The following is a 17,168-nucleotide window of genomic DNA, read 5'->3' as shown; positions in this document are numbered from 1 at the left end:
AAAAAGGTATAAAACAAGTTGAGAAGTTAATTAAAAAAATAGTGATATTAATAGTAACAAAGAATAATGGTTAAAAAAAGGTCTACTATCCAGCCCAACCGCCGCCACGGGAACGGACCAGCAATCGCGGATTTATTAATTTTCTTTCCTAGTTTCCTCTTTGTTCTAGTGTTGTTCTATTACTATTGACATTTTGAAAGCCTGACTTAACAATGGAGTGGGTAATTAGTCGGTCTAATAGCTGTGGTTATCTTGATGGGTGATTTCGGGTGTCTTCTGCGGGAGTTCTTGATTTTGACTTTATCTTGATAGGGGACGGTTGATCGAGGGGGAATCCTGGTCGGTTGGGTTGTGATCCTTTGGTGGAGCCGGGTTTGTGGGGTGTGCTCTTGGCGGTAATGGTGGTGGGGTCTGTGACCGAGCCTCTTCCTCGAGTTTTATTTTCTTTCACTTGAAATGACTAAAAGATGGTAAGATCCCCTCCCCCCCTGTGGTTTGGGTAGTGGGAGTGCTGGTCGCGGGGCCGACTTCGCCTCGTTACTCCCACTCGTCCGTCCTCCTCTCCCCACCTCACCCTCGGGTCCCTTTTGATAGGAGGTTGGAGGTTGTTTTACTCTCCCTAGGATTATTGGGTGGTCTGATTTGTCTTGTGAAATCCTGTCTTGCGATGGAAGCGTTCGTTATAGTGTGGGTCGGGACTCGGTCTCCCCGAGAAAGAGAGTAATATGGGGAGGGGATAGAAAGTTGAGATAGTGGCCCCTTTACCCCCCTTATTGCTTTTGAATATTGATTATTTCTTTTAGTTATCTGTTGCTCGCTGCTCCTCCTCCCGAGGCCTCCCACCTGCGGAACTGTGCCATACCTTCTTTGTGGTGTGGAGGCTTGGCATTGATGTGCTTATTTATATTTAGGTTTATATGCCTTTTTTTCCCCCCACCTTCCTCCTTCATGTGGCCGGCCGTCTGTTGCAGATGGTTTTGCTTGTCCGAAGTTCTTGCAGCCCGGGCGTGGTTTGCAGGCCGTACGCCCGGGGGTCGCATTTTATTGCGACTGAGACCACCCTCGGCTTACCGGTTGTAGGTTGTGCGAGCTCGCAGAATCTGCTGATTTTCTCTAAGGATAGCCATGTTTGGGAGACATGGCCATTGCCCCTTTGGGGAGGTTGGTGTGGGATCTAGTCCCGTCCATCCCTCAGCAGCATTCCTTGCAGCAGCTTAGTGAGGTGTGTGCCTCGTGCCGCTTGCGTGGCCTATATAGGGCCCGCAGTTGCGAGGGCGCAGCGCTGGATGTGCCAATCGCCTTGGCTGTCGGCCCAGCGCCACTCGCAGGGCCCATTGCGGGTTACCTGCAGTATTATAAGCGAATGTAACGCAGGGCAGTACCGCGTCCCAACTGCGATGGGCGACATCCACGTACAGAGGGCAAAACGCATGTCTAGAACAAGCGAACTGTCTGTTCCGCACCTCCCAAAGCAGCTGCGACCAGGAAGTCAAAAAATGACAACGTAATCCTATAAGTTTAACTGCACATGCTTACATCCAGACCATTTTTAACCAGATGTTATCTATAGATATCGCGTGGTCAGCCCGAAACACGCCCAGAACGTGTTCTAGACAAACGTTTTGCCCTCTGTGCATGGCAATCATGTCGGTCATGGTCTTGTTCAGCCTCTCCGTCAGCCCATTCGTTTGCGCATGGTACGCAGTAGTTCGGCGGTGGCTGGTGCAGCTGGGACGGAGGATATCCTGTGTGAGCTGGCCTAGAAATGCGGCACCCCGTTCAGTGATCAAAACGGCTGGGGCACCGTGACAGAGCACAACGCACTCAAAAAAAAATCGGGCTGCCTCAACAGCTGTCGCCGACGGAAGTGCTCGGGACTCCGCGTATCGCGTTTCCGTCGCTATGATAATGTCCCTATTTCCCGACTGGGACGTTGGAAGTGGACCAAGAAAATCAATTCCGACTGTGTGGAACGGAACAGGCGGTGGTTCGAGTGGTTGTTGAAGACCAGCTGGTCGTATGGGCGGTGTTTTGCGCCTTTGGCACTCTCGACAAGTTCTTATGTAGTGACGGACGTACTTAGGAAGTGTCGGCCAGTATTATCTTCCTCGAATACGTGAACGTGCCCTGATGTAGCCAAGGTGACCAGCTGTAGGATCGTCGTGGCAAGCTTCGGCGACCTCGGCGCGCAGGTCATCCGGCACAACAAGGAGCCACGACCACGGGCTGCTGTCGAAGTTCTGCTTGTACAATACGCCGCGCATTATCTTGAACGTCGGCAGAATGCGCTGGAAAACGCGGGGCACCGCAGCTTCGTGGCCTTCCAAGTGCGCCATCAGCTGACCAATCTGAGGATCACTGCGTTGCCGAGCAGCCATATCTGCCGTGTCCAATGCCCGAAGGAAGCCGTCCTCGTCGTCATTTTCGCCTCTCGGTGCCGGCTCCACAGGGGCTCAAGACAAGCAGTCAGCATCATGATGTTTGCAGCCAGACTTGTAGGTGATGGTGACGTCGTACTCCTGTAGCCGAAGGCTCCACCGAGCAAGGCGGCCTGCTGGATCCTTAATATTGGCGAGCCAGCACAGCGAATGGTGGTCGGTGACGACACGAAAAGGGCGACCGTACAGATAGGGCCGGAATTTGGTGATGGCCCAGATGACAGCGAGGCACTCTTTTTCAGTTGTCGAGTAATTGCTCTCCGCCTGCGAAAGAGCTCGGCTGGCATACGCAATAACCCTCTCAGCGCCGTCCTGGAATTGCACAAGCACTGCTCCTAGTACTTTGTTGCTGGCGTCCGTGTGGAGTTCAGTGTCGGCGTCTTGATCAAAATGGCCTAGTATGGGGGATTTTGCAAGGGCGTGTTTTAATTGGCGGAATGCTGATTGTTGCTCTCCGGTCCACTCAAAGGCAACGCTATCCTTCGTAAGGCGGTATAGTGGCACCGCGATCTGGGCAAAGTTCCAAACGAAACGTCGCAAGTATGCGCAAAGACCGAGAAAGCTTCTGACGGTCTTCTTGTCCGACGGTGGAGGGAAGGACGCGACGGCAGCCGTTTTCTCGGGATCTGGCTGCACACCCACATGGCTGACGAGATGACCGAGGAACTTCAGTTCACTGTATGCGAACCGGCACTTCGAAGGCTTGAACGTGAGTCCGGCGTTCAAAAGAGCTTGAACAACCACTTCAAGACGCACCAGATAGTCTGCGAAAGTGCTTGAGAAAATGACGGCGTCATCCAGATACACAAGACATGTCTGCCACTTCAGACCGGCGAGCACAGTATCCATGACTCGTTGAAATGTCGCGGGCGCTGTACACAGGCCAAACGGCAACACCTTAAACTCGTAGAGGCCATCCGGGGTTAAAAATGCGGTCTTCTCGCGGTCGCGCTCATCCACTTCAATCTGCCAGTATCCACTCTTCAAGTCGATGGACGAAAAATAGTGGGCATGACGAAGACGGTCGAGGGTGTCGTCGATGCGTGGGAGTGGATACACGTCCTTCTTGGTCACCTTATTGATTCGCCGGTAGTCAACGCAAAATCGAAGGGTGCCGTCTTTTTTCTTCACTAGTACTACAGGTGCGGACCACGGACTGTTGGATGGTTGGATGACGTCGTCGCGTATCATTTCGCGCACTTGCTCCTGGATGGCTTCCCTTTCCTTCAAGGAAACGCGGTACGGCGGTTGGGGAATCGGGTGCGTTGCTGTGTCGACAATAATTCGATGCTTGGCGACGGGCGTCTGGCGAACTCGGGATGTCGTTGCGAAACAGTCGTTCTACCGATCCAGAAGACAGAGCAGTTCGCGTGTTTCGGAAGGCTCAAGTTTGGGATCGATATCGAGGGGTAACGGTGTAGGGTCTCGTGACACGGGCGGGGCCGCCTCTGTAGGCAGCGCAACAGCTTCACGAACGTCGCTAAGTTCTTCCATCTGGGCTACAAGTGACCCTTTTGTTAGGTTCTGCGATTTTCTAAAACATCGTGCACTCTCCTTTTTAATGAAACCAGGGTCCTTTACAAATACAAAAGATAAGTCAACAAGGTAAATCTGTGAAGCATTTCATGTTCACAAAAACGATGACTCATGCGTAAGCCTCCCCTGTATGTGTTCATGATTGTGAACTAGAATATCAACATTTAAATGAATGATGTATCAATATGCATTTTTTTATTGCATATGCGTTCTGGTTGTGAAAAAAAAAAGTACTTTTTTGCGTGTTTCTTTCTAATAAACAGCAGTTGTAAATCAGAGTCGGTCCGGGCTGCTTCCTTCACTTAATACAACATGCGTGGTATGGTGATGCGGTTTTTTGTTGTCCACGTAGACAAGCCCAGGACCATGTCCCTTGTTTCTCCATTGTTATGCGCAATCCATGTCACACGAAACCAAACAATAATAGTAAACAATTTTCCCTCGCAGAAAAAAGCAAGAAACGTGATTTTGCAACCTTCTGTTAAATAGGCCTATATTTGCTGGAATTGGAACTGTAAAAATAACGCGATGTTTTTATTGAGCCAATTCAATAAAAAATTAAACCGAAAAATTAATGCTTTTGAGATGTAATAATGGAAACGTGAGAAAACTTAGGTGGGTAACATTTTCCGGACTTTTAGAATACACTTGAATTAATAAAATGGGGCAGTGGTAATTAAAAAAATTGGTGTCTCGATGTTTAAATACGGTTACTACTCGCGTCGCTCTTCAGAAAGCATTCAAGTTGGAAAATATATTATATATATTAAGGCAATAACCACACAAAATGTATCAAGGACTCGCTTCACGTGCTTTCTTTGATTACCATTGAAGTCTTCTGATATACTGCTTTTCGTGCTATTTAAGGACTAGGTAACTACAGCGTCCTCAGTTAAAACAGATTGGACACTTCCTTCATCACAGCGAATTTTCAATTTCATGTGTTACTAAGTTCATGCTGAGACTGAATCTTTACTCCATTAGACAAGCATGAGCACTTTAGGCTGTCTTGGATAGATCCTACAAATTGCGATAGCAAGCACTTGTATGACTTGCAAATTGCGAGCGAATTTTTTTTTTTTTTTGAATTCCTGATTTCGGCATGATTCCACTGAGGCTCTATTTTGCAGCGTTTGCAATGCAAACGAGCTGCTTCATTTTTTGTCATAAGTACTGATTTAAAGATTTTTTCTCGGTTTTGAAATTGTCATGCACTGCAAGGCTGAGTTACCTCTTTTTTTTCCGAGAAACTGCTTGCGTTTAGCCACGTGTGCTATATAAAAACCTGATCTTCCGATGCAGTAAACCACAAAGCCGGGTATTAAACAAGCTTTTGTTACATACGGGGCGAGTCTCCACTTTAACGATGTCTGTTGTTGAAAAAGTGGCGAAATAAAATCGACGCGAAGAACAGAATGAAATGCTTTAAAATTTCTCCGAATCTCCTAATAAAGGTCAGCTTTATTGAGCGCACGTTTCTTGCTTATAAAATAGGCGCAGACCACAGCTCGCTATCAAGCCGTACCCAATACAATGAAAAACAGAGCCCGAGCTCACAACTCAGTGCTATTATGTGGCGTTTGTAAAACTAATGCAGTCTGTTATCTCTTGAAGACATGCTCCTTCCTTTCTTTCTGGCTTAGCCATTAAGCCATTAAAACTCGTTTCCTGGTTGCAGCGCCTGAAACATATGTGGGCCGCGCCCTATAAAATCCGACCACACCATAAGACGAGTGCACGCGCTTGCCTTTATTATTTGCAGGTTCTTCTGGCCAATATGATCCTACTTTGGATCTTGCTGCCCGCAACGCTTGCACTTGTTGACAGTTCCTATTATGAATCCGATGTCCCCCTGCAGGATAAGTGGGAAACCTACAAGAAAGAATTCGGTAAGTCATGGCGTTTCGTTTCGTTTGTTTTTAATCGCCAGTTTAACAATCTTTCGAGCATAATGCGCCGGTTACAGCTTGCAGCTCCATATGTTGCGTAGAGCTCGACGCCTCACATTAGCGAAAATAACGCAGACAACAAAAGGATGCCCCAAATGATTACCGCTAGGCAAAGTACTGTCATTAGAGTTCCATTGAATTTCTCCACCAGTCCATCGCGTGGTAGGCTGAAGCCTTGAGGAGCTGGATGGAGAAAAGACGGCTGACCTCCTTCATGAGGTCGGAGGTAAACGTGGCCCCATGGTCAGAGTCACAATTTCCCTTGGGATCCCGAGGCGCGGAATCATTTCGACGAGCGCTTCCGCAACGTGCACAGCGTCAATGGCAGGAAGCGCGACGGCGTAAGGATAACGTGCCGCAAAGTCCATCAGGGTGAGAACCTATCGACTGCCTTTGTCGGACTTTGATGAGAAAGGCCCGATAATATCGACGGCAAGCCGTTCGAAAGGAGTTGAGGTCAGTGGCATGTTGCCGAGCGATGCAATGCCAACCTTGCCCTTTGGTGTTGTTCTTTGGCATTTATCACAAGACTTAACGAATCCGGTGACATCCCCGTGTAGGTCAGGCCAATAAAGATCCTCTACTACACGATCGGTCGTGCGTCGTATTCCTCGGTGCCCGGCCATAATGCATTCATACGCAATTTGTACGATTTGCGGCCTGAACGCTTGGGGGACAACCTGTTTGAAACTCCTGCCAGTAGTAATTCTGCTAAAGAATACAACCTTCTTTACGGAATAAGTATTTGTGACCCTTGCCAGATATGAACTGCATATTGATCATGGGGAAGAGTCGTTTGAGCGTCGCATCCTTGCGCTGCTCTTTAGCTAGCTGGTCTTTTCTGACGTCTCTGCACTGCATTAGCTTGTCTTCTTGTCCCTTTGTTATCGAGGTAAAATAGTGCTGCTATTTTCCAGGTATGAACTGTTCTTGGAAAACTGATGCCATGTCATACGCGCTAACGCACGTGTTCATCCAGTCTAGATTCGGATCATGTGGTTCCCTGACACCTTCGATGTTTCTGAGCCCGAGTTCGTACAAGGGGTGTTTCCTGCAAAGTGCTGTTACCTCGTAAGAGAAGTATAACGCACGCACTTGTACTCTCGCCTCGGCTAATTGGGTGACGGTATCGTCCAGGAGATATAGTGTCCCTAAGCGTCCTGTTAAGCAGTTCCTCGGAACCAGACTCTGGCGGATAAAGACAGAATTTGGGCACGTTTTTAAAACTTGTACATTCTTCACGTTTTTACATTTGTTATATTTTTATGGTTTCACCTGTATAATTTTCATCTATGTCCTTCATAGCTTTTACCTTTCCCCGCCCATCTAGGTACTTTTTCATAGTTTTTGTTAATGTTACCTACCTGACCACCGTTACGCTGCCCTTTACACCGTCTTTTTATCGCTTATAACTTTCTTTTGTTCCCCGTTGTGTTTTTGTGTCATCTTGTGACGCGACCACACAGATTGCCGGCTATCGCTGGAGCAGCCCTGTTACCCACCCCCTCATGTTTTCTATTTAAGGGTCTTAATTTCCACCAGAATAAACTTTCAGTTGTGAGTCAGCTCTCGTGTGTGTGTCGTTTCTTCGTGCGTCCGTGTTTCGACGCGCTGTTTCTTCCTTTAAATGCATTACCAACTAGCCCGGAACCTTGCTCTTCTGAAAGACAGCATTGGGCTTCTTCGATTATCCGCCTCTGGCAGCCCGCGGGTTGCTTGCGGGCTGCCCGAGCGCGCTCGATTTTCTCGGGTTGCTCCGCCCACTTCCGGTGGCTGCCCGGAACGCGTTCGTTTTTCTCTGGCTGGGCGGTTTCGGGCTGCCAGCCGGCGGCCAGACTCGCCAGGACGATTTTGTGCTGGCAGCGCTCGGGCAGCTAGCAGACGACAGAGAGGTGTACGGTAGCGGGAAGCTCGCGCAGCCATTTTTATATGGACTAGAAGGACCGCAGTTCTTCATGCGATGTTTTGCGCGATGCAGGCGCTTGTTTCGACTAGGCCATGGTGGGCTTCTTCGATTAACCGGGCTCGGGCAGCCCGCTGGCGGCCCGCAAGTTCGTCTCTGACAGGAAAACGCATCATGGTCACGTGGGCTGGCGGCCACCGGAACCAGACGGTCGGCAATCTCGGCGGCAAGCAAGTCGCGGATCACGGAGGGCAGATGCTCTCTCTAGCTTCGCGTTCTGCGTCTGATTCACGCGTACGGTAGAAATAGGCTGCTTGGTATCGAAAACAACGACTTGCAGTTATTGAGGGCTGCGTGCCGCAGACTGCAGAACATGCCGCTGATCAAGCTCGCACTCGTATACATCGGCAACGACAACGCGAGCGTGTGCCTTCGGTGCACTGTGTAAGCTTCAAGAAATCCTCAAAAGCATGCGATGAGCAATCGCAATCTAACGTGTTTCAGTCGACACCACATAGAACGGAAAAACTGCCCGTGCGTTGTTTATCAAACGACAAGCCGTACTCTCGGATTATTGCGTGTTTGCTTACTACGCAGAAAGTTATATATGACTGGTATGACCGCCGACGATCGACCCAGCTGGTGTACTCTGCTGTGGTCGTTGCGATTTCTACGCTCGTAACCTGCTTCCCGTAAGCTGTAAGCAGAAAAGAATCGGGATACGTTCGTTCAACTGTAGTCTGTCGGCCGCCGGCTTTTGCTGCGGGCAAGGAACGCCTAATCTCGGCAAAATTTGCGCATATCAGCTTGTTGAACGTCCACCTAGAACAAGCGGGTGCACTGTATAAATTTAGCTGCGTATCGTTTCTGTAATAATACAGCTTTATAGCAGAGAACTGGCACTGAAATGAAAGGCGCTACAATCCCTGCGTGTCGGCTCCTCACGTTCCGCGTGTGTTTGCATGACGATCAGCGCTAGAGCTCATTTTTATCTATTTTTTTTAAATGGGCCAAACGCGAGGAGGTGCATGCCTGCGGTACTTCTCAGATATTTTGAGCATATGTGGCAGAAGGCCCGAGCATGAAGCTGTTCAACAGTTGGTGACAACAGAATCAGCACTTGGTCGGCGCGAAAATTCTGTGTGGCGATATGCCCGCAGAGATGTCTAGAGCAATGTGCTCGTTAGGGCTTTTAATAAAGGACATGTTTCAGTCAAGCGTTTTTCAAAGCATATCCACTTTTGCACTGCGCCAAACGCAATGAAGACCATACGCTCCCGTATCGCGCTCAACCAACTCTTCGTAAAACACGGTCAGCACATGCATCTATGCGCGCGTCTGAACGCGTACTCGGAACTGGAATCCGGCTGCTCTCGTGAAAGGCCTCGAACACCATCGTAATATCCGCCGGGCGCACGAAATTAACAGCCGAAATATTTTGTGAATCAGAAGTATGCGATCGTAATATGAAGCGAGCAATTGTGCTTTCGAGGTGGTGAGACGATCGAAATATGATCGCGCATACGCACGCAAAACATATCAATAAACAGCGAAAACTACCGCAAAAGGTGTCATTGCAGGCGACACAGTCGATATGCACCGTGGCCTAGTCGAAACAAGCGCCTGCATCGCGCAAAACATCGCATGAAGAACCGCGGTCCTTCTAGTCCTTATAAAAATGGCCGCGCGAGCTTCCCGCTACCAAACACCTCTCTGTCGTCTGCTAGCTGCCCGAGCGCTGCCAGCACAAAATCGTCCTGGCGAGTCTGGCCGCCGGCTGGCAGCCCGAAACCGCCCAGCCAGAGAAAAACGAACGCGTTCCGGGCAGCCACCGGAAGTGGGTGGAGCAACCCGAGAAAATCGAGCGCGCTCGGGCAGCCCGCAAGCAGCATCAGCATCAGCATCAACTTTATTCAGCATTTTTGTCCTGAAACAGAAAAGAAATGCTAGGGTAGGAGCAAAAAGCCACAAACTCAGTAGCTTGACGAGGCTCCCACCCCTAACTGACAAGGCCAACAGACTGTCACGTTATTACATATATATATACATACACACATACACACACACATATATATATATATATACATGTAGGACTTACAACCAGCGAGAAAGAAAGTATGCAATGGAATGTGCAGTAAGACAGGTGCTATATCTGACTACCTTATATTGCGCGCGTCAGCAATAAACCTCAGTTGCGAGAATAGCGCCTGTGCGCTATTTTTTACATCATGAACGTTATCCAACTTGCCCAACTTTCCGCTTTGCTATATCTGAAATAGTTTTGATGTGAGAAATGAACATGTATCTGTGTTAACTCGTCGCAGACTATTTATACATAATAAGATTACAATTCAACGCACAGAAAATGAAAGAAACATATCTAGCAGGAAAACAAAAAAAAATCGCGTCAGCAGCTCCAAAGGGTCAAATATAATCGGGTGTACACAAGTTCACATAATAGAAGCAGGAAAATAGACGATGATAGAAAGATACAATACATCCGCAGTACAAAAGCAGTTTGTGTCGGAAAAACATAATTAAACTCATATGTTTTCAAGAATAAGGTATTTCTGCCACTTGTATTTGCTAAGGTTATGTATATCTATATTTTTATTTTGTAGGAAATTCAAATATGTAGGCATGTGGTACTGCAGCATGTGCCGACCCTGATTAGTGCGGGAAGAAGGTATAGACCAGTGTTCTCTGTTTCTGAATATGTAGGGCACTGAATATGTAGCAACCCGCGGGCTGCCAGAGGCGGATAATCGAAGAAGCCCGGTGCATATCGACTGTGTCACCTGGCAGCTTTTGCGGTAGTTCTCGCTGTTTATTGATATGTTTTGCGTGCGTATGCGCGATCATATTTCGATCGTCTCACCACCTCGCAAGCACAATTTCTCGCTTCATATTACTATCGCATATACTTCTGATTCACAAAATATTACGGCTGTTAATTTCGTGCGCCCGGCGGATATTGCGATGGTGTTCGAGGCATTTCACGAGAGCAGCCGGATTCCAGTTCCGAGTACGCGTTCAGACGCGCGCATATATGCATGTGCTGAACGTGTTTTACGAAGTGTTGGTTGAGCGCGATACGGGAGCGTATGGTCTTCATTGCGTTTGGCGCAGTGCAAAAGTGGATATGCTTTAAAAACGCTTGACTGAAACATGTCCTTTATTAAAAGCCCTCACGAGCACATTGCTCGAGAAATCTCTGCGGGCATATATGTGGCCACACAGTTGTCGCGCCGACAAGTGCTGATTCTGTCGTCGCCAACTGTTGTACAGCTTCATGCTCGGGCCTTCTGCCACACATTCTCAAAATATCTGATATGTACCGCAGGCATGCACCTCCTCGCGTTTGGCTCATTTAAAAAAAGAGATAAAAATGAGCGCTGATCGTCATGCAAACACACGCGGAACGTGAGGCGCCCACACGCAGGGCTTTATTGTAGCGCCTTTCATTCCAGTGCCAGTTCTCTGCTATAAAGCTGTATTTAGAAACGATAATACGCAGCTAAATTTATACAGTGCACCCGCTTGTTCTAGGTGGACGTTCAACAAGCTGACATGCGCTTTTGCTGAGATTATTATGCGTTCCTTGCCCGCAGCAAAAGCCGGCGGCCGACAGACTACAGTTGAACGAAACGTATCCCGATTCTTTTCTGCTTACAGCTTACAGGAAGCAGGTTACGAGCGTAGAAATCGCAACGACCACGGCAGAGTCCACCAGGGTCGATCGTCGGCGGTCATACCAGTCATATATACTTACTGCGTAGTAAGCAAACACGCAATAATCCGAGAGTACGGCTTGTCGTTTGACAAACAACGCAAGGGCAGTTTTTCCGTCCTATGTGGTGTCGACTGAAACACGTTATATTGCGATTGCTCATCGCATACTTTTGAGGATTCCTTGAAGCTTACACAGTGCACCGAAGGCACACGCTCGCGTTGTCGTTTCCGATGTATACGAGTGCGAGCTTGATGAGCTGCTTGCTCTGCAGTCTGCGGCACGCAGCCCTCAATGACTGCAAGTCGTTGTTTTCGATACCAAGCAGCCTATTTCTGCCGTTCGCGTGCGTAGCATTGAGACGCAGCAGAACGCGAAACTAGAGAGAGAGCATCTGCCCTCCGTGATCCGCGACTTGCTTGCCGCCGTGATTGCCGTTAAGCTGGTTCCGGTGGCCGCCAGCCCACGTGACCATGATGCATTTTTCTGTCAGAGACGAACTTGCGGGCCGCCAGCGGGCTGCCCGAGCGCGGTTAATCGAAGAGGCCCATTACTGCCCGCTTCTCGACGAACACGGACGTGTTTTCGTGCTGTTAATCCTTCCACAACTTGCATCCTTCCTGTTGAAGGCTGAAGCGCGTTCCCTATTTTCGGTCATGCCCACTGGAGGCGGAGCCTTTGGTTCACATGTTTTGGCTGTTGAGTGCCGCCAGGCGGGGCAGGTGGGAAAGCACGGGTTATATAGCACAATAATTTTTTTTTTTTCACCCTGCGCTCACCCTGTTCTTATATAGCACGTGGCACTTCGCTCTTTCTCCGGGTGCCGGTTCCTGCATTTCTCTATCCTGTGACCGATCTTCCCACAAAAATTGCACCTAGATGCATCTTTAGTGGCGGTGGGACAATCGGAAGCCCAATGCCCGAACGATTGTACAACGTGCACCTTAATTGTGCCTTCTTCGGCGGGTCGAAAGAGTTCTTACTGGGGCCTTTCGCTACATCAGGCACTTTTCCGAGATTAGAGAAGCTCTGTGCTCCCAGAAAGCAACCAGCTGTGTCGGCCAGCCCATCGAGTGTCTTGCACTCCCGTTCCTTAAGAAGACAGCGAGCTTCAGAGGCTAGCATCGGAAGAACTGTTCAGCAATCACGTGGTCGCGCAGGCCTTCGAATGCCTTGGGAACATTCGCCATTTCAATCCAAAGGTCGAAGTAGCCAGAAAGCCTGGCTGCTAACTGTTTCCCTGTTTCGCCATCCTCTACTCCAGCCCTCCGAAATTTGCCGTTGTAGCCTTGAGCAGCAAATCTAAATCGCTGCAGGACCGCCTTCTTTCCTTTTTTTGTAATCCAACGACTGTGCGGCAGTCATTCGGCCGATTACAATTAAGGCCTCACCTGTGAGGCACATGCTTACGGTCAAAGCCCATTTATCTTGAGGCAAGTCCTGTCATGTTGGCACGCGCGCAAAACGCTACAAGTACGCATGTAAATCATCGCGGCGCTCATCGAACAAAGGTAACAGCTTTTGCGAATTGAGAGAAGACTATGGTCTGACGCTGGGAGGGTTTCGACATCATCGGTCGCGTTATTTTTCTTATAGTCTGAGTTCGAATTCCAGAGTTTCTTTCTCTCGCAGCGGCTGCCCGACTTTCCTCTCTTTCCGCAGCCCGTTCGGCCCTCTGCCTGCGCTCATTGTCTATCCACACCCTGAGCTCTGCACCCGAGAAACCCTCTCGGGGCACTCGAAGTCCATAGTCGCTGAACCTCAGCGCTCTGCCTGAATACGAGTCAGTTAATCGGCCCTGTCACTGACGAATCCTGGCAGGCTGGCCAAATTGTGATGTAGTTAATGGGCCCAGGTCGTTTCAGGAGCCGCGGGCAGTAGTCAGGCCGCATTCAGTCATGATACTAATGTTTTCTTGAGCGACGAGGACAAGACACGACATGCCTAGCACGCTACCATACACACACACATACACAAGGGGCCCCGCCGCGGTGGCTCAGTGGTTACGGCGCTCGGCTGCTGGCCCGAAAGACGAGGGTTCCATCCCGGCCGCGGCGGCTGAATTTCGATGAAGGCGAAATTCTTGAGGCCCGTGTGCTGTGCGATGTCAGTGCACGTTGAAGAACCCCAGGTGGTGGAAATTTCCGGAGCTCTTCACTACGGCGTCTCTCATAGCCTGAGTTGATTTGGGACGTTAAACCCCAATAAACAAACAAACATACACAAGGGCACTCAGGTAACCTACAGCGGTTAAGCAGCAAAAGGAACGCCAATGTCGAACTGCGAGTACCGGTGCGCGCTGCTCCGTCGTCTTACCTCCGCGTGCTGCAGGTTGACTGTTAACGGTTGTTGTCGACAACGAAGCACACGACGGGGCGGGTAGGGCCCGGTTACCAGGGAATGTATCCACAGGCAATCCGCTGGCGTTAACTCCCTGGCTACCAGGAGGCCGGTACCAGCAGGCAGCTGGCTTGCAGAAACAGCCTGGCTAACGGGAGGCCGGCATCAGCAGGCGGGAGCACTTCGGGAATCTCCTGGCTACAGAGGAGCCGGAATCATCAAGCAGGAGCACTTCGGGGATCCCCTGGCTACAGAGAGGCCGGCATCAGCAGGCAGGACCGTGTCGGGAATCCCCTGGCTACAAAGGGGCCGGAATCAGCCTGCAGGAGCGCGTCGGGAGACCGCCTGTCCACGGAAAGGCAGGCGTGAGTCTGCAGCAGGGTACCGTGGTGTTGCGCGGGCTGCCAGACAACGGACAACGGGGCCCGGCCAGTGCTGCCTAGCTGGCCGTGGAAAACGCCGAGCTCGAAAATGACGTCCCGCCACTCAGCCACACACTGCCACGACTGTCTTGAGGCCGAGATCCGACGTTCGATCCTTCATGTGCACCGGCTCGTCCCGCACGCGACCACACTTTTCCGTTGGGGCTCGCTTAAACAACTGGTCGCGGAAATTGGACAACTACATACCTCTGCCATCAGCAACGGACACGGTATTTTCTACCAGTGCTATATACCAGGTCACAACGGCATCGCATGAAAACACCGCGCGGAGGAGGCCACCTCCAAGACGGCGGTAATGGGTCGATCCCGATTTCAAAAGTATGCGCTGCGGGTAGACTTGCGCTTGAGATCACGCTTGCCTCGTGGAATCCTGGGTCAGTTTGCGAACCCACTTCTGCAATACCTGTACCCTGTCCTGAAGCTCTGGATTCCCCCCTGCGCATCTGCCCACCACTAAGTGAAGCAACTCTGCTGTGTCGTCTAAGGCTTGGTGTCTCACACAGGAGCCACTACACCTTTGTTAACTGCATGACTGATAATCTTGCACCTCCTATTAGCAGGTGCGATGAGACCATGACAACGATCGTCCACATTCTTAGTGAGTGCCCTGCATACAATGCCGAAAAATTGTTGCTATGCCATGCGTTGGAGCACCTCCCTCTACGCCCGTCGATGGAGACGACGATTTTCGGTCAGTGCCCGTGGAGGTCGTCAGCGGTGAAGGCCTGCCAGGCACTAGCTGCTCCGTTTCTTGAGAATTCCAGGCCTGCGCGATGACTTTGCCGCGAGCTGTTTGCTTGTGGCCTTCATTTTTCTCGGGCTCCCTTTTCTCCCTCATATTTGTTGTCCCTTTACCCCAGTGCAGGGTAGCAAACCGGTTTATTCTCCAGTTACCGTCCCCGCCTTCCCTTCTGCTCGTCCTCCTTTGCAAAAAATTAATATACCTACACTGTAAAATGTCCCCACTACACATCCTTGTGCGAATTGCCTGTGGAATGCATTTCTTGCAGATCGGCACTACTCCGAGGAAGAGGACCAGTGGAGGATGGAGCTGTTCGAAGAGAACATACGCTTCATCAAAGAGCACAATGAAAAATACAGAAATGGAGAAGTATCATTCACCGTCGGCGTCAATCAGTTTTCCGATCTGGTGAGTTCAAGATCACCCTGCCTCGCTATCAACATACGCTATCAGTTATGAGCTGATCGCAGCAAGAATGCGCATAGAACGACGTGATAAATCCGCCACACAGGTTTCGAGACTTCCTACGTCAATCCGCCTGAGTGCGAGAACACGTACACGTCGATAAAACAGCTTCCGCCGTTTTTTCCGAGCCGGCTCGATAGCCGACATCACTGATAGGATAACCAGCGAATGGCATCCAGCTCCTGATAGCATTTTTTACTATTGGTACAAACAGAACCCCTTAGTTGCCCTATCAGTAGCCTAATAGGGAGACTACGGCGCATCATCTGCGAGGTGTTTCTTTCTTCACCACCTTCTTCTACTGCTGGCCCGAAAGACGTGGGTTCGATCCCGGTCGCGGCGGTTGAATTTCGATGGAGGCGAAATTCTAGAGGCCCGTGTACTGTGCGATGTCAGTGCACGTTAAAGAACCCCCGGGGGTCCAAATCTCCGGAGCCCTTCACTACGGCCTCTCTCACAGCCTGAGTCGCTTTGGGACGTTAAACTCCATAAACCAAACCATCAGTTGTGGAAACACCGATGGCGACGCATATCGCAAAGGGGAAGGCAAAAAATCATTTTGATTTCATCGGTCACCTTTCAAACATTGCGCGATCATTCTACGCGTCCACCGACTCGACAGCGGTAATGTTCCAGCGGTTGATGTAGCTTACCCAAAAGCCAGAGAGCTTATCAAAAATCAGAACCTTTCGCGGATTTAAAGAAACCCTCAACAGGTCGGTTACCGAGTCTTTACGCCGCCCGTAAACAAACGCGACAAGGCAGCCAAATGTGCCGCTAGTGTGAAAAAAAATGAAAGCGGACGGCGCCACTCCAAACACATTTATTTATTTATTTATTTATTTATTTGTTTATTTATTTATTTATTAGATATACTATAAGTCCGGTCTGGACCAAGATAGGAGTGATACAAGGGTAGTACAGATTACAAAGGCAGAACACGACAAACAAAACACAAGCCCCCTCCAGTCGGTGCCATGTTTTACCATTTCAAAAAAAAAAAAATGGAACTGATCTTAAGCAACAAACATACGTAATATCAGTGCTGTTAACGTGATCCATAAACAGTCTAGAATGCACTGCTCAGCTCGTGCAAAGTATTTGGTGTGGATGTACTAGAAGCTTCAAATGAAACGCGAACAGGAGAACTCGAAGATATTATACCAGGGAGGCAAAATACAAGAGCAGTTGATTTTCCCACCGAAGGCGAAAAGATTCCGAAGTATTAATAGGCCACGCCTGTATTTCATCTCCAGCCACTAATATGTTTGAGCGTTTGGGCTCGCGTTTCAGGTGTTTTGTTCGCGTTTCATTTGGCGCTGATGGTACGCCTGGAAGCCGAGGGCAATCCTTTAGGGGAAGAGCAGAGATTGCCCTCTACGGAAGCCTGAAAGGGAGCTCGAATATATTTATAGCAATTGGTGAGCCCCACACCGTATATAATCCCAACCCAATTCTCATAACCCATTCCCAGCATCTGAATTCATTTTCCTTACAACTCATCGCTCCGAGCTACGTTTTGATGCGGTGGTATTTATGCCGTAGCAATAAAAGCCTCATTGGAGAAAAAACGAGGTGTCCTGTCCAGTATGTCATAAAAATCATATTTTTTTCCACCCTCT

The 17,168-nt window shown here is 49.5% G+C and overlaps 1 protein-coding gene across 2 annotated transcripts in view; it reads left to right on the top strand.

The window, feature by feature from the left end:
- LOC149337730 (protein CTLA-2-beta-like) overlaps window positions 1-17,168 on the top strand; it is a 62,237-nt gene that overhangs the window by 43,620 nt on the left and 1,449 nt on the right. For both annotated transcript variants that reach the window (XM_089554937.1, XM_089554938.1), the window contains 2 exons: window positions 5,737-5,863; window positions 15,350-15,489. In XM_089554937.1, the coding sequence (XP_089411063.1) occupies window positions 5,752-5,863; window positions 15,350-15,489 (252 nt within the window). In that variant the 5' untranslated portion in view covers window positions 5,737-5,751. The remainder of the gene's footprint in view (window positions 1-5,736; window positions 5,864-15,349; window positions 15,490-17,168) is intronic.

This window comes from Amblyomma mixtum, chromosome 7 (genome assembly GCF_055824585.1).
Source record: "Amblyomma mixtum isolate Tamu chromosome 7, ASM5582458v1, whole genome shotgun sequence".
Lineage (NCBI taxonomy): Eukaryota > Metazoa > Arthropoda > Arachnida > Ixodida > Ixodidae > Amblyomma > Amblyomma mixtum.
Note: the sequence above shows the minus strand (reverse complement) of the source record. Positions and strands in the feature narration are given on the sequence as shown.